Consider the following 23,807-nt stretch of genomic DNA (forward strand, 5'->3'; position numbering starts at 1 on the left):
TAATTGCACATAATCCATTTTGCTATTTATTACTTAATAAATTAAAAATATTACGTCTCATATATAATAAACTAAAAAATTAAAATATTATCTTTTATTCCAAAAACTTAACTTATATTAAAACATGTATAATATACGTAAAGTATATTAAAAATATAAAATGTTGATGTGTAGCATTATTAAAAAAATAGATATATATAACATTGCTTGAACAAATTCTTTTCAAAAATGTATACAATCAGAGAATTTTTTGTTACGTAAAACATCAACTTTTTTAGAGTTTAATCAGAACTTACAATATGATTCATTTTTACGAATATAGCTATTATGACATAAGATCAAATAATGGTTTATACATTATTGCGCAAATATGCGTATCTGTATCTGCTGCCTACTTTTTCCATATTTTCTGTGTAATAATCTTTCGTATTGCATGTTTTGTGATAACGATTCTTCCCGGATGTAATCGGAATTATATTAATAATTTAGTAATTATTATTAATAACTATGTACGATAATTACGATTCGTGTGCACGCTTTTATTATCTAAGAGAATCGATAACCTTCATTTTACGGACGTAGCCATGTATGCGTTGTCGTCGCCATTTATTTTCGCTTTCTTTAACAATTTTTTTAATAATTGCATATGACAAAAACAAATCTTAACGCCATTTTTCAATAAATCATCAAATATTTTACTTTAATTAATTAATATTTAACATAGCGCTAAAGCAATGTCCAAAATATCGTTAATTATTGTTAACGCCACCATTAAACGTTTTTTTCATATACAGAATATACATACATACATATTATAATTACATCAAAATATAAGAATATATGGCAAGAAAAGAAACAAGGCAAAAAGATACTGTTTGGAAGCAAAAAGTATAAAGATAGTTTATTTCAATGAAAGGAAAGATGTACGTACACTTTAGAAATTGAGAAAGATTCGACGAATTTTGTGTGTAGCAGATATTAATTATACAATAGTTTGCAGGATGCCCTAAATTAAAATATATTTGCATAATCAAAAGAAGTAGATTTTTTTCTCTAATGAAAAAAGATTATCAAACAAGCAGTATAATCATTATTTCGTTTTAGGTACATATATTTTTTTATATTTTTGACAAAAAAAGTGTACGCGATCGATAATACCTTTATCCTATCTTATCTTTGCCTCGATAGGCAATATTTTAATAACATAGTATTTTTTTTGTTATATTTGCATCCTCTCGCAATCTATCCATTTGCCAAATGGCGTACGCATCAATATTATGGGAAAAGACTGGCAGAAAGAGTTGTGTGGAGATTGTGGGAAGATTTTGTAAGGACTATAAATACATTTTATATATTAGGTTCACGCAGTATTTGATTTATAAAAAGTTCACTGCTTATTGTAAATAGAAATATTTTCTCATTATTTTTTTTCTTTGATGAATTGCGTCTAGATTAATAGGAGATTATATTTATGAAATATAGAAATTATACAAGTTTAAATTTATGCTGATTACTATATCTTATCGAATTTGGCCATGACCATTGGTAACGATTTAAAGTGACTCTTTTTCAACGTTGATTCACTTATTATATGAGGTAGACTTTAACACCAGTCGAACTTAATCAACAGCGAAATTAGACTTAAATAATTCTATTGGTAGTGCAAACTATGTATTTATGGAAACTTCTTTTACCTTTGTGTTATCTCCTCAAATTATTGTTATAACAAATTATTTTTGCGAGCGATTCTAAGATAATTTTAACCTCGAAGAAAATTAGAATCACTTTCGAGAGCTCTTAACATTGCGGGTCGCATGTGAAGGCAAAATCTATACGCGTAGAGGTTTTTCATGATTCGCGACACGAGTAGTGCGAATCAGTTGCTTACAACGTATCTCATCGTTATCATCGTGACGCGCGCGTAGAGCAATCTGTCTTCGTCGGACGTCGCCACCACCGTCGATCTCGCTGTGCCGTTGATTACATCGTCGTCGCGCAATCGTCAGTCTCCCGATCGCGAGTGTATAAATCACAACGAGAGTGTAAATCGCGACGCGAAAATCATTTAACGATTTTGCTTTCATTCAGCGACCTTTCTTTCTAACGGGTCACTAAAAAGTGAATACTGTCGAAATTACGGATCTTTTGATACGGTGAATATTAAAAATTCATTTAATTGCAAACTAATGATGGATCAAGGTTGTTATAATCTCCATTTCGTATTTAAGTTTCCGAACAACACACACGTGACTTAATCATCATTCGCACACCATATCTGAAACACGGTAAAACGCAGATACTCCTGTGAGGAGAGAGGATATCATTGAGCCCGCCAAAAATAACCGTGACGTATTACATTGGCGGAAGAATATTGTGTAGACAGTGATTTCTCTTGGCCGAACATATTTGAAGATCGTACAGAGCAGTATATGAGCCTGGAAGTGATGTCGAATGCGGTATGTCTCGACGATATTGCTATTAGTAAATCGTAAATGTGTGTAATATTAGGAAATAGAAAAGAGAGAAAGTATATTTGTTTTTGATGGTACAAAGTGGATAGTAATATTTAATTTATACTTATTTATACTATACAAAAAGCAAACTGAAAATTTAAAAAGACACGCAAATATAACAATAATTTTCGTTATTAAAAATACTCATGAAACACTAAAAATTATTTTTTTCAAAATTCCTTTTTTATTGTGAAACATATAAAGTAAGATAAAGTAACATTGAACATAAACTGTGTTTTATACGCGCTTTATATATCTTTTTCGTTATATTTTAATTGCTTTTGATATGAAGAGGAGTTTTATATTCAAATACACTCATACACACGTGGAATAACCCAAATGACTTCTCTTGACACTTGACGTCGATGATGCTATAACCGGTTAGACATGTTTCTTATAAACATTCGAATTGTCAATTTGCGGCTAACCCGGATATTCCGCGTGATGTCACGATCTCACGATTTCCGGGAAAAAACTGCATGCATTTAGCATGCTTTTAGCTTTCGTTCAGACACATAAACTTTTCTATTTTCTGATGATGTGTATATGTTATATATCATGTCTTATCTATCGAAGGTATTGATAAATATGGTATTAACGAATGTGATAATTTATTCCAACTGTAACATATCATCTAGCTGATTAAGAAAATCTTTAATGAAATGCGGATATGGTAATATCGCGTATTGTTAGATAAAATTAATGCGCGAGTTTCTTTGTCTCGTAGTTAATATACGAAATATTAAATTCTCTGACTATTACTTATATATAAAATAGGATAGATCTCTTTCTTTTATCTCTATTATTATATCCATGAATATACAAAGAAGGCGGGTGAAATTTATATTTTAATACTTGCATAGAATATATACATCTCTTAAACTTTATATTAACAAGTTATTTTTACCTGCCATTAACGTGCAAGATTAATAAAAAAAAATATCCATATAAAGATACGGAAAAAATAAACAAAAATATTTAGTCCTGGATTCTTATTTTTAATTTTTGTCAATGTACTTTAAAAATCGCAGCTTTTTTTAATAAAAATAAAAATTAATTGTTTTAATGTAAAAAAAATTAATTTTAAATATATATTATAAATTTTTATTATATTTTTATATAATATGTTAATGTTAATAAGGACATAATGTTTGAATTAAACGATAAAAATTTATTAATAATATTGACATATTATTATATAAAAGTTAAACACACACTCTAACAGAACACTAATTTATAAATATATAGTTTCAGCATGTCATTGGAATTTCATTGACATTGAAATACGCACACTCTTACTTGGCGCCAAAGTCGTAACACTCTTTATGAAGGATAAAATCTCGTAGCGATTTAATGATATATTCTCGGTAATACTCAAGATAACACAATTCATGATCACAGTATGATGCAACCAATTGTATTTCTATGGAATCTATAGTATATGTCTATCATTTAACTATCAAAAATTATGTAATGAATGATAAAGAAATTGTAGTCACGTTTACTTTGTCTTTGTATCTCGTATAGATAATCGCTTTCATATCAAATGAAATCGTTGCGAGTTCAAACGATACCGAATTTGTATGTAAGCGTACAATATCTTATTGAAGTTTTATGAAATTTTTTTCTCAAGTACGATGAGGACTTATCTGGCATGATGCCATATGCAAAATTTTTCAGAATATCTTTTTTTTTTTTTTATTATATTTTTTGATCTTTTTACACCTCAATAATAATGCATTTGTAATTTTGTGTGCAATAAGTTATGTATAGTACTTTAAGCGAATTTTTACTCATATGTCGCAAGTTTATATACGCTCTTATATATATATATATATATATATATATATATATAATTATATATTTTATCGTTAGTGTAATGTTTATATGGTTCATGGCTAAATTCATATTGATAATAGAATAATTATACTTGCTGATCACAAGAATCGCATACATAAATAAAATTAAAATATTAAATTTTTATTAAATCTTACATACGTGCATAATATATTACTTATATACATTTTGAATAGATGAAACAAAATTTGCATTTTTCTATGTTATATTTTGCTACTATCTATAACGTGAGATTTTATTAGTTAGATATGCGTATAAGTAATTGGTGATTCATCAAGTATATAATGTAGTAGAAAATATATGCACATTTATCTTGAAAACCACTGCATTCATTCTTTTGTGGACGTACCGATGGAAAAAAATTGTAAAAGAAATATAAACATTTAAGTAAATGTAATTAATCATAATAAATAAAACGGAATTCAACAATTACATAGCAGATTATTATATTACAACATTGCGATATTTTGCATTATTTCTCGGAAATGATTTCTTGTTTAATGGATAATACAAAATGATTACGTGCTAATTTATATCTACATAATTTTTTTGTATCAATTATAAACATGTGTCATAAATAATGACTTTGCAGCATGAAATTTATTATATCTTTACTATTAACTTGTTAGATTTATCATGTACTGCATACAATCTAGTCTTTTGTGAAAAATATGTTATCACAGAAATTGATAGATGAACATACACAGTACAGCTATTATTGGCGTCTTTTTACTAATTTCTGTAAATGTAAAATATTTTTTTTACAATATAGTGCAATCTTTATTTGCATATCAAATGTTTTATAAACTTTGTTCTTTTACTTATTTATTTTCAACAATTTTTTTTTTAATTAATTATTTTATTTTCTTATACTGCACTCTAAATTTAATTGTAAGCCACATTTCTATTATTAGTAGCAATTAATTAGTTAGGCGGCTAAGAAACTTGTTTTCTTATCTTTCGAGATCGTTTCTAGTAGCGCTATCTTTCGAAACGTTATTCTCTCTGATTTGTGAATAGTCGGTATCATATCAAAGCTTTCATTCAGTTACGTGTATTTACCCTTCACCCATATGGTTCTCCCAGTTCACCCAGATGGCGCCAGGATGTAAATGTAACGCTGATGCTTTCACTCATTTATATTTTCTTCTTTTCTTATGATGCAATGATTGCAATGTAATCCGCGCTATAATTCAGCGCTTGATCACAATATTATTGTTTTCGAATTTTCTTCGAAACATATTTGTTAAATAAAAAAAGAAGGCTTCCTTTAGTAGAGAATGTCTCCTGTCTATCGAGCGGGCTCTTCTTTTGAGATCACACACAATCTGATCTGTCTTGACAAATTGTGGTAGCCACAAGATAACAAACAAGATATACATCTCGGTTGTAGCGGAGGTGGTCTCGTGTCACGTACTTGTCAATGTGTCAAGTATCGTTCCTCACATAGACATTGAAAACTACGATACTTTCGCACACGTACATCATCATAGCATTGATTTGTGATAATCATATTTATATACACGAGGTCAATGATACTATTTTCCACATAATATATCAGTGTCTGACAATCATTGCAAACCTATTAGAAACTAATATATGAAAATAAATATCTGTCATTTAAAATCAAGATGAAAAACATTTACTTTATTAGGTCATATATTTAATTAGATTTTTATTAATCATATTTGTTTCTTTTTTTTTCATTTTTTACGGTATTAGAGAAGTTCTAATCAACTACGAAAACCTTCGTTAACTTTGTATTATAATATATTTATTTTTCATATATGATTTTTAAAATGTAAATATCTTAAGGTTCATTATCCATTTAAATTTTAGAAAATAAAGTAGTTAACGATGCTTTTTTTAAATAACTATGAACTAAAAAAGAACTCGAGATTCTTGTCAGTAGACTCGAGTATATAAGTTTTAACGAACTTTTACGTTGTTAGATAGTATCACAAAGGATTAAAAAACCGATCGCTCATTTTTTGAAGATTCTAGCTAAAGATATTAAAGTAACTGAAAAATAGTCGTAACGATGGGACACCGTAGGCAGCTCGCTAAGATTACCATAAACACCTTTACCGCCGTTTTCTGTGCGGAACAAGTGAGTAGAATAGTTTTACGTCCCCTTTCAAGTCTCCGGAGAAATGTTGCCGTGTGACTAATGACACTAGGTGGTAGTCTATGTGAAAGCACCGTGCAGAGAAAGGCAGGGGCGAAGTAGGAGGGTGCAATCGAATCATCATATTTATCTCTCATGTTAATCTTGTCAGAATCGAATATAAATTGCCTCCTAATATTCTAAAGAATCTTTTTTTTTTTTCTTGATTAATTTGTATTTATTTTATTTTAAAAAATTTCAACAATTTAACATTTAAAAATTTGAAATAAATTATTATAGTCAATTCTTCTCCAAGTTTCAATTTCCTAAATTTGATTTTGTAACACAGCTGTCTTACTGACTTCTAAACTTCAACATATACTGCCTTTCGATAAACGTTGTATGTCTTATTCTTTATAATTGCAAACTTTTTCGCTACACAGGATGGATGTCTTTAAAGCTCTGCATGAAAACGTGAACGACGTGCATAAGACAGCGGTGTCTATCGACTCATTAATGGTAGAGATACTGGCAATGATCGTCACCGGTAATTATCGTGACAGCCACAAAGACAGTGCGAGATGTAAAAGTAAGTTTGTGCGCCGGGTAATGATACACGTCGCAATATTCGAGATTTTATCGGGCTGACGCAGCAATGTCTCTTTCCGTTGATCAACCGTCCGTCTCCTCTTCATCCGATTCTTCGATAGGTCCTGTCAACCTATCGACCGGATTCAGTTTGCCTTAACCTTCCTGCCGCCAGTCGGCCGCATCCGACTCGTTAACATTTTTTTTCTTTTTCTTTCATATAATCGACAATATAAGTTCTGTACTAAACAAAGTATATGTTACCACGTTGTTGCTTGGTCAATTCGGCGTCGGACGCTTTTTTTACAACTGTCGGATTCAAAGAGATGCCGTTCTCTTCATTTGTCAAGCCACCTCTTGAGCCCTTTCTCGGAGTCTATGCCTTTTCTATGTATCCTCACACGAGATTAAAAAAGGAAAGCATCTTTCAGGTGCGTTCTCCGATAAACTCCGTGTCTGCGTTTCGAAGAGAACTTCCCTGGAGGCTGTTTAACTCTTTCTGAAGTTAACCGACGATGCGGTTTAGTAATATTATTTATAGTATATAGCTCAACACACACACACACACACATACATATATCTCAAGATACAACTGGAAAACCTTGACACTGAATATTCTGACATTTATAAAGACTTTATGTATTTTTTACACATACATTCTGTGTTACATTATATTACATTTTTACATATTGAGAAGTTTTTCTGACCATGTTTTGTATTTATTGTTGAACAATTTAATCAAATAATTAAATACACACAGTGTATAATTATGTGTGCATGTAATTTCACTATATATATTTTATTTCAAGTGCAATTTATCGATTGAATTTATTTTATATTTGTTATATATTTCTTCAATTAAAAATTTTTAATTTTTTTGTGAAAGGAACGTAATGTGTTTGCACTTTTAATATGATAGCATATGATTAATAAAGTTTTTTTCATTTTATAAAATTTATTTCGAATTATATGTGTCATAGGCACACATTGAGAATAATGTCTGTCTCTCGTCAAGAAAGTCTTTCTTTAATGTTTCGCGCGAATCACTCACAATCAGAAGAGATTCTGAGGTTTAAAAAGCGATTTCCGTTGGATCGACCGATTTCCAGGCTCTCCCGTCGTGCGGACTGTCTTTGAAAATATTTTGACGTTGGGGAAGATCACCGTGTGATCGATGCCCGTTCTCTGGAGATTACATCGTGAATTGCATTTTCTTCATATGAACGCGCATCACATAGACTGCAATTCTAGGTACAAACGATTCTCACAGAAACCATGGCATGCGGTTGATCGAAAGACCGTACCATCTGCTCTGCCGATTTTACAACCTCGCGAATATTTCCTAGAAAATTTTATAACCAGAAAAATATAAGATATCGATAGACGATTATAATAATCGTTAAATAAAAAAGAGAATTTGAAAGGATCGAGAGAATCATGTTTTCTTCTGAGGTGACAAACTTTAATATTTGAAACATAAATGAAAATCGCTGTAATAATCATGAGAAACATAAGTAGCGAATAAGTCTTAACGATTTATATATTGCTTGCGGGAAAAAATTTCCAAGGTTAAATCCAATGATTAGTTCCGACCGGCTTCTAGGACCTTATTTGCATTAATAGCGACTATACTTGAGCGAAGACACGTTCATCATGAAATCGCCAGGCTCAAGACCGGTTTTCTTCTCTGAGCGTAATTATAAGGTTCGAACCAATCGCGCAGTATCTCGAAAAAATTCAGGGCCTATCGCCATCATCGGCTTAACCGTAGTCGCCATTTTTCTTTAATCTTTACATATCATCTACAAATATGCCTTTCATGAAAAAAATTTATATCTTTACATCAAATCATAGTGAAAGGATTGTTATCATAAGACCAACTAAATTTGGTATAGCCCTATCTAAGGCGCATTTTATCAACATCAGTTTCTATCAAATTATTGGAAAATACTTGGAATGAGGAAGACGCTTTAGTAACGCTTTAGTAACTTTAATTGATTACAATTTATGAGACACTCGAAGATGTTTAATTTTTTCATTTTCATTACCGTAAATATATTTGCAAAAATTGCACCGTAATCTCACTGTAGAGTAGTTGGATACGTGGTTTCTTGCTTATAGCTTGCGTTCTTCCGACGTAATTAAGCAATTTTATTTATATTTGTTACGTTGTTAAACTGAAAGGCAAAGCATATTTTGTTCGCTGCATCGTTCATGGCTTTAGAAATAGCCATGAACCTCGATGAAAATAAACAGAAAAACACATGACTCCGTATCAGTCTTTTCAAGTTTCTATTATAAAATTTTCTCGATAGATTACTCGGTGATTAGTCTCACCGATTTGCATTAATAAACCATTCCGATTCACACGCGACTATAATACTAATTGTCAGTTGGAAAACGAATCTAACGCGCAAGAATAAATAAAGGAGTACATGTTGATTCAATGGCCGCTATGGAACGAAAGTGGCAGGCGAGCAAAAAGAAAATGGTTTAGTTCATGTTCTTGTGACGATGACTGAGATTGGTTTCGCATTTCTTCAGCTTATGTCGCGCATGGCAGATAAGGCACGCGTACGGAAAAGCCTCGGGGATGGAGATAAGAATTTTTCTAGTAAAATGGAAGATCACGTCTGGATCGTGAAAAAGAGAATATGTGTGTGATAAATGATCTTCTTTAAATTAGACTAGACAGCTTTCTTTTTAAATTGTCCTCAAATCCTGTTCTCATCGATAAAACTTCAGTGAAAGAAAGGAGACAGACTCGCCGATAATATGGCGGATTGGAAATACTGTACGATGTTATGTGCAAAAGTACTAGCCATTTATATGTATGTCTCTCTCATAGACTTGTTGACAAAATTTGATATCTCTTCCTTACATGACAAGTAATTTTTTTAATCGTATATTAATTTGCCCAATAAAATAATTTAGCATGATTTTTTGCAGATTATCTTTTTATAGTTTCTGTAAATGATTAATTAAAAATTAATACTGTATTTATTAGAATAAATATTTGTTTGATTGATCTGTCGATCAATCTGTGGAAATAATATTTAATCACTTTTAATGAGCGCTGGTCTATTAACTTATAATTAACATGCTCGTAAAAAAATCTATCTTATTATTTTATTTATCTTATTAGATTTAAAAAGTTTTATTAAACATTGACAAGCAGTTACTTTATATCGACATTTTCTTACTAATTATATTCATGTTCTAAAAATATACGTGTTTTGAAACGTGTAGGATTTTTTCTATTTCATGTGAATAAATTATAAGTTAATGAGCCAGAATAGTATGTAATATAACACACGATTGGTTATTATCTAACAGTGTATGAAAATAGTATTCTTGCCCAACAGCATGATAAGAAACATTGTGCAACATTTTACAATTGATTATATCTCATTATTGTGTATACGATACGCATAGATAACTTACGCATATAATATTTAACAAGTTTCCTTATTAATCTTATAAGACTATTTGTTTTTACTTAGCTTTGACAAATGATACTTTTCCAATCTAATTTAGTGACCAATCGTGTTTATGAGTTTTATACCTGTTAACTTTATCGTTCAAATCTATTTATTACAATTAATACATATATTTCTTCATTTTTACGTATGCAAAAAAAATTATAAAAGAATTGTTTGTACTTCTTGCTGTGGAATATATCGATTAAATATTAATCGATAGCCATATAGTAGATTATTTTCTTATTATACAATCATTATTATAACAACTCATTGGTAATAACATTGTTGAATTATGGTTCGCAAAATGTCGATAAACTTGCAGACTTTTTGAAACGTCGTACAATTTTTCCAAGATAAACTCTTTTTTTCCAAAATGCGAAATGTATTTATCACAGTCATATTTCGCGCTAATCAAGATCAGAATATCAATTTTAGTTTGACTAAAGGATTTTACTCTTTTTTTTTTTCATTTTCTCAAGTGTCAAGATCTTTAAATTCTTATTTTTGTCGGCGTTCGTATCTTGCCAAAAATCGCAGCTGATACTCGAGTTATGACACGACTGTCGTAATCTCTTTTTGGAGTACGCGCAAAAAGCGGCGAATGCAAAATACATGGGCTTGGCATCGCACCGCAGTGATCGCGGCTGCGGGATTGAGGAGGGAGAGTATACGCCCCTGTTGGGGTGAACGATCGTGAGGGCACCGTCGGCGTTCCCTTTGTACACGCACCATCTCCCTCCCTTTTCCATCTCCTTCTCTTTTCCCTTCCGCCCTCCGCGATATATCCCACAACATAAATACGCGTCTCTCTCTCTCTCTCTCTCTCTCTCTCTTTCTCTCCCTCTCCCCAATTCCCCATTCCTCCTTCCTCCTTCCTTCCTTCCTCCGCAACCCTGCTGGTCGGAGTTGCGTGGATACATTATACGAATTACATTGATGATACGTCGATGGGACACGAGATAGGGGGGCGCTTTGGCTGCACCGATAGCGCCGGAACTATTTTTCATGCTGTCCCCTTTCGTCTTACCCGTCTTATCCTCCTCGAGTCTTACATCCGCGAGAACGTTCGTTTCTTTTTTTCCGCTTCGCGTGAACGAAGAAAATAATGTAGCTCCGGCGGTCTTGATTATGATGCAAATGATCGCATTTCAATACTCACGCGAGCGTTAAAGTCGCGGTGCACCAAAGCATAATTTGTTGTTCGCTAGTTCGCTTAAGGCGTTGTGATAATGGGTTTAGTCGCACGTACTGGTAATGTCTGAATCGCAAAAATCTAATGAAATTTCTGTTATAAATTATAATGATCTATATCGGAAATCGCCATCATAATTAACTTCGACTTGAAAAATCACTTTTATATCAAAACCAGATAGTAAATAAATTGAGTTGTAATCATTCTTTTGCAAAGTTGTATAACCGGTTTGTCATTCGAATTTTAATCAGCTCGTACAATTAGTATTTTTTAGAATTTGATTATTTTCTCCCCGCGCGCATGAATAACTTTTATTATAGAAAAAAATTTGAAAGGGAATATTACTATTATTACAAAAAATGTCTGGATTTTTTTCAAGCGATTACAATTTGTCGATCGACTATCAAATATGTACTTTATGATATTTTTGTTACAAACTATTTTTGTTCCACATATTTCATTCTGATTCTTTCTTTCTGCTTAATGGAAAAATATAGAAAAAAATTATTTTACGCTTGATTCGCGTGTATCGCGAGAATTTGAGAATATTGAGAATATATTTTTGTATTTTGTATTTATTCAGTTAAATAAATGCCTGCTTTTGTCGTGCACGTGTCGCTAAAAATAATCGTGGTCATTGCAATGTAGAATATAACATTGATGGCCGGATAATGATTCTTCCCGGATAATTTTGGTGCCAACTTTCTCTTTTGAAAGATCTTTTTGGTGACTGACGTTAAGTTTTACCCTTGCTTTAAAAACTTTAGTCGTAATTAAATCTCCCTCTTTTTCGAGTCATTTTACTTATTTATTACGTTACCTTAACTCATAACATTAGATGTATCTTACAAATTTAATATAATTAAATTACAAAATTATAGTTGTTTTTTTTTTATTTACTTTATAATATTATTGTTATTATATTACTTTAAATTTCATTTTTTATTTTTTTAATGAGACTTACGCTCTCTCTATCAATCTAGAAATAAAAAAGCAATATATTAGCCATCGATGCTTTATATCCAAAAATATTGCTTGTATATTCGAGTTACGTTTCGAACCGATCGTTGCTTCGCGGCAAGACAGGCGTCCCCTAGGATACGCTTCCTCCCTCTCCTTCCATTTCAGAGATCCCACAGGATCATTAATCAAATTCCCCTTTAGCCTCGCCTCTCCCTTTATCCCCGCCTTGACCGAAGGTTCGGCCGCCATTACTGTGCGGCTGCATGCACAACGCACTAATTAAAACCAGGAAATTAATGTTTTATCCCTTTGCGCCTACTTTCTCGATACGACACATGTGCCACGTGGAAAACTTTATAATTCAAGACAAGGATTGACCATTTTGTTTATCTATTCAAGATTTATGTACTTAATTAATACATAAAAGTAAAAAAAAATTAAAAATTCTATGAAATAAATGGGTTTAAAATTTTTCATACAATATTTGAAATTTATTTTCTTTATATATAATAAATTTGAGAATGTGCTTTGAATAAATTGCCTTTTTAATTTTTTTATTTTAAAATTGGAATAGAAAAATTTTGCTATACATTTTTTTAATACGAAACAATGGAATGAGATGGTACTATCTTCTAACCATTTGTTTCTATTTATTTTAATTATTCACATTGCTAAAAATATATTATTTCTATCATAAACGTTGTGCATTTGAAAATTTCATGTAAAAAAAATTTCAGCGAAAAATAATTTTAAAAAACACAAATTACTTTTTTAACTAATATTTCTCTTTTTTGACAAAATGTAAGAGAGATTATTTTTACATTTATTTTTTATATAATTTAAACAATTGTATTTAAAATGATTTAATTAAATTCAATATCTTCGCATTTCTTTTGATAGTTTTTTAATGTAAATAAAATTTATTTTATAATTACTTACATATTTTATTTGATTAGATGACAAAAAGCAAAAGTAAAAGTTTCCATATAAATTCTTTTAATCCGATGGTTTTTAGTATTCAGAGAATGTATAGACATCCATTAGAAATCCATTAACGATTGTGTCCTCTCGGTCTACCACAGACTCCAAAATCATTTGTAAATATACAAATACTAATTTATCAGCACTGCAGGATTCGTGATTCCCTATAGAATTTTTTGCTTTTCAAACGCCGAGGATTATTTGTTTACATATAGAAAGATCCTTACGAAGAAAGCTTTTCATCTTTCACTAAGGATGCATTTACGTATTGTCCCAACCATACCTTGTCAAAGGATTCCCGCCACATACCTTATGGGAAATTGTTTCTCAATGGATTTTGTTCACTTTAAGATTTCTTTTAGTTCATATAACTCTGAACTTAAACTATCAAAATTTTAAAAATTATTTGAACGAAATCCATCGGAAGATAACTTTCCATAAAGTGTGGCTTTTCGAGATATTTTATTGAGCTCGATTGCATGAATTTATAAACATTATGCAATTAAGAATAAATTAGATGTTTTAAAAGTTATATTTGTGCAATTAGTTATTTAAAAAATTTAAACTTAAATTTTAGACATTGAATTTTGAAAGTGTTTATTAAATGTTTTGTTAAAGCAAAATTTATCCGATTGTGTCAAAAAAAATTATTATTTTTTTTTATTACTTATTGTAATAATTGTTTAAATTTGAAATTTTATCTATCTGAAATCTTTAATCTCTTTTTCTTTCTTTCAATTTTAAGAAAAGCAGAAAAGAAATATTAGAAATAATAGAACATTGTAAAATTGTCATTGTTAAATGTACAATTATACATTCATATCTGAAAGGTCAATACACATATAGAATATTTTTCATCTATAGCACAAAGATATCAATGTGTTGGTATGTCGTTCCACAGAAGCGAAAGGGTGGCGTGAAAATTGCGAATAATGGTTAACCTAACGGTAGAACCACCATTAGGCTTATTAGTCCATAGTCAGGTACATTCTCACAAACGTATTATCTATGAATGTAAAAGATTTAGTGTATACAAATGTGCATTAAAGGTAAAAACCTAAAGATGAAGTTAAGCTATAATGGGATTATTTATAAATGTATAAAAATATTTCTACCTCCCGTATGTTAAAAAGATGATTAATTTTTTAAAGTATACTTGTGAAATGACTAACTGCCTTTTTATATAAAGTTTTTACAAATTAATAATTTATCAAAATATAATATTATTTTTTTCTGTACACAAAGATTAAGTATTTCCTATCAAAATTATTGTTTTAAGAATTGAGATCTTGTATCTGATATATTTTTTGAGCAAATATTTATAACGATGTAATTAATAATTGTGCATTTTTATTTATAATCGTAATATTTTCATAATGCAAAAACTCAATTAAAAACAATTCATGTAAAACTATGAGCAATTCTAAACTTTAAAGCTAAATGAAAATTAAAAAATCGTTTCTTTTAGTTATTTTGCTTCACAGATATCATCGAGTCTGTTGTTGCATCAATTCGATAATGATACTTTAGATTTAGTTCAAAATTATTCTAATATGTAACAATTAACCAAATATACTGTAATAGAACGGATTGTATTTTTGCTTATATTAATTATTCTTACTTTGGCAATTTATTTTAATTTCAACGTTTTTTTTTCAAATAATACACTCTATATGAAGCTATTTCAATTTCTATTTCTTGTTTTTAAAGGACAGGAGAGTCTTTTTTTTTTAATTTTATGAACTGTGATTATTTTTACAGTTACAGTTGAACATAATGTTCGATTGTAATGTACACAATATTTTCAAAGATTCGCCTTCTAGTAAAGGAAATGACGGAAATAACGGGAGCGTTACACCTGTTATCGTCGTACGCAAAAACAATCGCTTTTTCCGAGATAATTCACGCAGATACAATTAGTTAGTATATCGAAACCGTTTCATCGGCACAGCTTCTCGAAACTCTATCCACGATACATCCGATCCAGTCAGAGAGACGGTCGATGTTAGATAAACGGTGATCGACTATTACCAGCCTACTTCGTGTAATTACTGATCCTCAGATACATTTTCTACCTTAGCGTTTTGCACTGACTCAACTTCACTAATAATAAGTTTCTCCGATCGAATCGACTTATCGACATTGTACGGAATTTCAAGATATTAATTATTTTTGATCGATTCTTACATAATAAAAAATAGTTAATTATTAGTATAGCGAAATAACTTAAATTTGTTAACTGTATATGTGTGTATATTTATAAAACATAAATTTTTAAATATATTTTTAAACAAAATTTAAATTAGTTGGATCCTCAATAATTATGTAATTCCTTTGATATATTAAAAATTGCATCCCTATATATATGTTTAGATATCACATATCATATACATATATATATAAGAAAAATTTCTACTCAAAATAAAACTAACATTTGTTATTCATCTTTGACACATTAAGAGTCATTTTATATATGTATAATAATTTTTAATGTATCAAAGATGAATAACAAATGGTATTTATAAATCACCAACTAATTATTTTATTTTTTATTTTATGTATAAACTTTTTGTTTCCAATATGTATGGGATCACAATAGTTGATCGTCATTAATGATCCTTTCGGCCGGGCAGCCGCTGGGACGATTTTTTTCGGGACTTAAGTCCAACTCGCCATGAAATCGAATAGAAATCGAGGGCATCGATATCGGCTTGGACCAGCGGCGAGTGAGTGAATGCAACGTGCCGCATGGCGCGATGCACATGAAACGTGAGCCGAGCGAGAGATAACTCTCCGACATCGCGCCGCGGAGGATCAGCTGTGGGCGCGGCGGATATCCCGCTGTGTCTCTCCAGCATGGCCGACGTCATATGCACACCCACGCCGTGTCTCTCCCCGTGCTTCCCGCTAACCGCCGCCCGGTTCTCCCTTTCTCGATTCTCGCCGCATCGAATTACACGGTCGGCGAAGTAATTTACAAAGCTACGCCCGCGAGAGAGCGCGAGCGCGAGCGCGTCTCATATCCGTTACATCCCTCCGCAGTGGTGGCGGCGGTGGCATGCGCGCAAATTCGCGATCGCCGATAACGATACCGAGAGATTAATGGCACCGCGCGGCGCCTTTGTCTTTAACTGGCTGGGGCACGTCGACAAAAGTAGTCGCGAGGTCCCTGATTAATTAGGAACGCGGGCGTGGTAATGGATTGGATAGAGGGGAATATTTCGCGATCGAGAAAATCACATCATTGCTTTCTCCACTTGTCATTTGCGAAAGCGTGAATAATGTGGCTTGTAAGATAAATAATGTTGTTATAAATCTTTATATATTATCACGAAGAGAGAGTACGTAAAAAAAGTATATTATTGCAGATTTATAAAATATAATACAAATATATACACACAATGCTAAAGAGAGATTATAGTTGAAATTTAAATATCGTAGAGGGTTATGTTATATTTGCGAAAATTTTTATTATTCTAAAATCAATTTTATAATTGAAAGATTACCGCAAAAGAATACTTATGCTATAGGTATTTTTAATGACCTCTAGTATTTCGTTTCATTATATATATGAATTTTAATTTGAGATATAAAATAGTATAAATAATTTAAAATAATCTCCTTAAGATATAAAATGCTCTTGATATTTATCGAAAGAAATCTAAAAGGAAATAGGAAAAATGATTCTGAATAATGAAGCAACTATTTCAAGGCATTAAAATTGACCACGATCGAGTTGTTACTCTTGTCCATTGCTAGAGAATAAGATCTAATCGCTTCCTGATTCAATTGTCTATTCAGACATTAACGCAAAGAGCCTCGTTTCTTCTCTTAACGTTTTTGACAAGAGTTGCGAGCTTTACGAGAGTCGCGGCTTCTTCTTCGTGGACACACGTCGCACTTACGTGCTTCTCGTATGAATACAGCGAGGTTTCCTGTCTCGCCGATGCTTCGACAAGTATCAAGCCGTTTAATCTACACGCATGTCACTGACGAAGCGAAAACTATTGCTACAGTTTCAAGTATCGGTGCATTCATGATGAGGTACCACGCGATAATGATATAACAAGTCATGAATACAATAGGAATACGCAATTGGGCCTTAAACACGTGTTCGCGAACTTTAATTGACGCGGAAGCACCGCGCAAGATATATTCGGTCATAGAGATGCAGAACTCACGTGTATCCCGCTAGTCATTTAATTCGCAAATGTGGCGGTTCGAGAAGCGTTACGCTTCGGTACCAGTTTATCGGTAAATGGGGAAATAGCAAACGATGAGTAGGCATTGAACATTAAGGCAATGCTGGTAGCTTTTCAAAGCAGATCTCGAAAACACCATATAAAAGAAAGCGATGAATAGAAGCAATTTTTATTTGTACTAAGTTTATAATTTACAATGCAATAATATTATATCATCTATTACTACACTAATTATCAAATATCTATAAATACTATAATATATTCTCGAAAAGTATTATTTAGTGTTTGCTATGCCAAAAAAAAGTTATACTTTCGCCATTATTAAAAATATATACTGTAATTATTTTTTTTAACTTTTAAAGACAAAAAATGTTCACACGGTACTTATACATAAACTGATGCACCCAAAGTCGGTCTTTCCTCTCTGAACATGTTAATCATTTCATGTAACGCCGCGAGTACGGAGAGGATTTTAGATTGGCGAGGAAAATCCGTAGATTGGTTAACGAGGCTCAGTACGAACTCGGCGAAATTGGCTCGATTAAAACCTACGGGGCAGCTGCCCCGAGGATTGTGCTCCGTCATGTGATTGGTCCCTTCTCCCAGGTCCTTTCTTCGATCTCCTCCATTTCGAGATGCATCGATACTCGGCCATCATTAATCATGCACTTTTGTACACACTCGTCGATGGGACTCCCTGCGAGGGACATTCGAGACGCAACAAAAATGAATCTCGAAGATCGGGATTGGGCTTGAACGCAGCGATCGAGGCCAGATGTTATTAACTTATATAAAATAAACATAAACGAAAAAACTGTACTCCGTTATGGAGATATAGCAACATTAATCGTGTGACTTTTAATAGCGATATTATAATTACTTGTTGCAAAAATTTCATTTGAATTGTAAATACTAGTCGCGCACATCGTAAAATTAAAAAAACGAATACTAACATACGTTAAACAGTAAAGTTAATTTTAGATTGCAACATTAATTCTTCTGCAAGCCTTTGCAAGCTAATGTATATTAATAAATTTTATGTACATTGAAAGAGCGTATTATTTTCTATTTTTAATTACATTTCGACTTGGTGATGTACCTTATACGTATGTTTGATAAGAGCAAAAATTAAACTTGTCATTTTATAGCTAAATAAATACGAGTAGCTAAAAGATGATATAAATTTAATTTTCGTGAATAGCATTTCTAAGATGAGATGAGTACAGAGAAAAATTAAACGGAACCTTCACCCGTATACATTCACATCTATTTGATTTGCATTTAAAGTATAACCCGCATATATTCTGCGTATAGATAACGAAAAAATACTTTACAGTGCATTCTGGTCTAAGGAATTATACATAATATTTTAATTAAATAATATATTATTATATTCCGTTGTATTAAAAAAACACAGAACAAATTTAAATTAATTAAATTAATACGGAATAGAGAAATATTGATTGTTTATACAATAATATCATGTCAATGATTATTTGATTTCAGGATATGGACCTAATTGAGGTCCTTTGGAAGCAAGATGTAGATCTGGGATTTACGCTTGTGGAACCTGTCACGACGCCCACCAAAAAGTCGTCTACATCAAAAAAAGAATCAGCGGACGAAATCGAAAAGCTGAAAGCTTTGGAAGCTATTAACGCCACGAATCAAAAGGTACGAAAAAGCTTTTTTATTTTTTTTCTGATTAATATCTTGCTTTGAATTATTCAGATTAATTTATTTTCCGTGTCATCACAAGATTTCAGAAACACGAATTGTTTCGATCTTCCAATCGTAGTAGCTAATGAGCGATTGTTTCTCGAGAACGCGCCGCTTTCTGCTTTCACGCACGTAAAAGGAAGCGTTTACTTCCTTGGACTCAATTTAAACATTCGTTTCTCCAACGATGTCCATTGATGTCTTCCTGTGTCCCCTGGTGATTATCGGAGATAGAAAGCTATGGACGCGCGCATATATACGTCTGTCTCAAAGAATGGCTCGCGACGTCGCGCGTTTTTCGTTCTGTCTCTCGGCAATCATCGACCGATTGCGTTGCGCGAATAGGAAGCGACATTTTCTGTGCTATGCTTCAGAAGAAAAAGATTTCCAGATTTAACTTCCGTATTTATACATAAATTGCAGAAAACATTTCAGGATATTATTCTTCATTTATACTCCTACTTATCATTAAGAATCAATTTGGTGTCTTGATTTCAGAAAAGCGTACGCTGGCAGGCATTTCAATTAATATTAGCTAATCGATGTGCTAAGAAACATAAACATGCAGCAGAGTGTTATATGTATAGATAGATTTGTACCGATTCGTGAAATTGATCATAAGGCATCAAACAAGAGTGAGACTGTTCGATTAACAGTGGAATTGACGCTCAGAGTGGTTATTTTTTTATTATTTCTGTTACGTATTTTAAATAAGCTTATCGCGCGTGTACCCTGAAAGATTAACATATCTTATAAAATTTATTTTTATTTAAAAGAATTTTATTTAAAGGGAAATTTATATATTAAACGATCTTATCCTACTTAGCGCGTGGCTTCCGCGCTCGTAATCGCTTGTAGATGATCGATCTTGATCGGAGACACTAAGCCGATTCAATTCATAGCGGCCATTTTTGGTAGACCGAAAAAGAAATTAGGAGTCCATGTGTCCTCGGATATAATCTCGGTCGATATTCCAATCCCTGCACATATCGGCCATCGATCTTGTCTTTCTCAAGTTATGTATGCACACCCGGATCGAGATAACGGATGTTTTGTCTCACGATGTATTCATGATTACATCAATGTTCGACAAAAAGACGCGTCTTTATATAGCGGCACAGATGCTGCAGTGCTTTTTTAATTTATTCTAAACATGATTTTCTTTAGTGGTGTGGAAAATCGATTGGCCGCGATACATATTTTTTATTATAATTTATAATAATATTTTAATGATATTATTGCAGGTAGAAATCGCGGACATTTTTAGCATTCTTTGTTCTCTCTTTATTTTTGTAAAGATTTTTTTACTTTTAATAAGAAATAATTGATTCTCTCTCTCTCTCTTTATTATCTAATATAATATTATATGTATAAAACACTTGTCAACAATATATATATATATAATATAAATATAATATATTGTTGACAAGTATTGCGCCAATAAAATATTTACAGCAAGAATTATATAATACTCTAATAGAAAACTGTTTTTATTGCTATATAACAACGCAGATCTTTAAATTTTGCTGTTTAATTATTTTTTGTGATAATATATCGAAACAATGTTGATTTTAATTTATCAATCGCACGAATGTGACTAGAATAAAATTAGAACTGATTTATGTACAACTCTTTTGTTGATTGAATTCCAGTTGATTTGTCTCGTACAATGTACGTTTATCAATAGCGACGACTTTTCTTCGCTTGGCGCGTTTCGGTGGATGGACACGAGGTGCATTTAAGTATCCGGCAGATTCGAGCCTACGAGAGCTCATCCATACGATGGTCACCGACAATGACGGTGCATCGACGTTCTGGGCGGGTAACCCATCAGACTTCTCGACGTTCCTCGTCTGCCTCTCTGTCTCATCCTCTCTTCATCCTCGCTTCTTTCACTTCTCTCTTCTTCTCACGACCTTCGGTAGTCGGCGCTTCTTCTTTCTTTATTTCTTTCCCGACGTCGCTATGCGCCGCTTCGTCTCCATCGACCTCTTCCTCTACGAAGATCGCATTGTTCCAGCGAGTTCCACCTTTGTGAGGGCTCGCCGCCGTCTTCGAGAGCCCAATAATACGGGGGAGACCCTCGATCCCGATCGAAAGCCGACATATCGATCCGAGACACGGTCCGCGAACAGCTGAGAACAAAGAAGAACTCAGTCTCTCGACTTCTCCTTCTCTGTCTCGCATCACGACGGATTATTGACATGCATTGTTCCAACGTTCGGTCATAGAATTGTTTTAACTGAAGATAAACAGCGGCTCAAAAATAGTACGGCGTTGTTAGAAATGAGAATAATGAAAAAATTTCATTGCGTATATTTTTTGAATCAAATATTTTTTGGATTTAAAATCCGTATAATTTTGACGAGTTTAATTTTTGATATATTTTAAACACGATATCTGTATTATCCTGAATGTTCCTTTCGATAGATAGATATTAATAATTCCCTGAAATTGAAATCGTTTATTGAAAGACAACTTTACAGATACAATTACCACCCTTAAAGTCAAGGTGAATATAGCAATGAAAGTATTTTATAAATGATCTCGCAGCGTAGAATATTTGTCAACATGTTGTGCTATTCGAGAAGGACATTGATGTCACTAGGAAGAAGCTAGGCAAGTGAATTACTGTAAAGCACGTTACATGTTGCTGTTGTACAATTATCTCAAGCCGCCATGACTGGTAGAAATTTTTAATCCAGAGCCAAAAGATTTAAATGATCGGTGCACGTCGCAGCGACAGGCTCCATTAGAGTGACTCCGTCTCGCTGCGAAATGGGAATGAATTATGGAAGGCGTTTAGAGGAACGTCAATCTAGAAAGTAGGAAAAAGGAAGTTCGATCGAACGATTCAGGATGGAAAGCATTCGTCGCGAAGACAACAAATTTTCCTGTGCTTAGCAAATGTGGTCACGCTTTTCTTCACGAATTATCTATTTATTGATTTTTCACGTACTTCTTTATTGATGTATGTAAAAATATTATCAATAGCATTACAAAAGTTAAAGATGCGTAATTATATTTAAAAATGTATCAATAGAGAAGGCTATTCTTATCAAAAGATATTCTCAATACTCGTTGTGAATCATTAAATTGCGTATATCTTTATGTGTATCATCAATCAGCAATGATTCATACCTATTTATTGTCTGCAACAAACGTAATGTAAAACCCGATCAATTCCACTTAGAGAACTTTGTTTGAATTGTTTCAACACGAATGCGTATCGCGCAAGATGAATCACTACAAGGCATCTTACTTCCGATTATAGAAGATCGCTTCCTCGAGCTATCATGACTGACGCAAATTTTTAATCCACCGACGCGATTCAAATGAAGCGAGCTCTTCTAGACGACGGACTCCATTAGGGCGACTCCGTCTCGGTGCCAGAAGGACGAAGAGAGACTCGTCGGAAGGACTGCAGCAAGAAGAGGATGGATGGGTCGATCCATGCGATATAGGAGGAGGATGTCGAAAACAACGAATCCTCTCTCTCTCTCCCCGTTCTCCATCCTCACCGAGCGTATTCATAAAACCATCAAAATGGCTTGCGTTCATTTGTTCCTGCGATGTATCCGTGAAGCCGGCAGGGTCTGGTAAAATGATAGATGTACGCAGCATCCCCTTCGGTACGAGGGGCGCCATCGACGGACCTATCGGAACGGAAGAGAAACGGGGCTGAAAAGAGTGAGAGAGAGAAAGCATTTGTCGATCCGAAGCGTTTCTCGCGAAAGAGAAAGAGAGATAGCGGACGAAGAGTGAGGGGGTTTCGGGAGCCAGAGAGATTGGAACACTCTGGGAGGGGTATTCCGAGGAACGTATTGATGGTCCTGGAAATTGAAAACGCCCGATGAACCGAAGTGGGTTTGGCTTTCTTCTCTTGTCCCGATTGTTTCCGTCGGCTGGAATTTCGGAACAAAATGGCGCGCATGCGTTGATATCGATGATCGAGATTATCACGTTTTTTTTTTTTGCGTCGATCTCTTCCGGTAAAACTATTTTTTGGCAATTTACTCATTTTTTTTTCTCATAGAATGATTTCTTCATTGGTATTATAAAATTATACTTGTTCATTTTTTTCTATATATCTCGCAACGCGTTATTTTTTTCATTATAAAAATTTTTGCAATATTTAATCATTATTTATTCGAAGAGCTCTCTTGGTTATTGAAATGAAATATTCCGAACGGGTTACAAAAA

The 23,807-nt window shown here is 32.7% G+C and overlaps 1 protein-coding gene across 8 annotated transcripts in view; it reads left to right on the forward strand.

Annotated features, from left to right (window-relative positions):
* Nucleotides 1-23,807, forward strand: part of Cnc (NFE2 like bZIP transcription factor cap-n-collar) — a 96,285-nt gene that overhangs the window by 12,823 nt on the left and 59,655 nt on the right. For 6 of the 8 annotated variants that reach the window (XM_072903485.1, XM_072903484.1, XM_072903486.1 and 3 more), the window contains one exon: nucleotides 19,392-19,559. In XM_072903485.1, the coding sequence (XP_072759586.1) occupies nucleotides 19,392-19,559 (168 nt within the window). Of the gene's footprint in view, nucleotides 1-1,898; nucleotides 2,457-19,391; nucleotides 19,560-23,807 lie in introns of those variants that run through there. The other 2 variants (XM_072903490.1, XM_072903489.1) reach the window with 2 other exon arrangements.

Source organism: Anoplolepis gracilipes, chromosome 12 (assembly GCF_047496725.1).
Source record: "Anoplolepis gracilipes chromosome 12, ASM4749672v1, whole genome shotgun sequence".
NCBI lineage: Eukaryota > Metazoa > Arthropoda > Insecta > Hymenoptera > Formicidae > Anoplolepis > Anoplolepis gracilipes.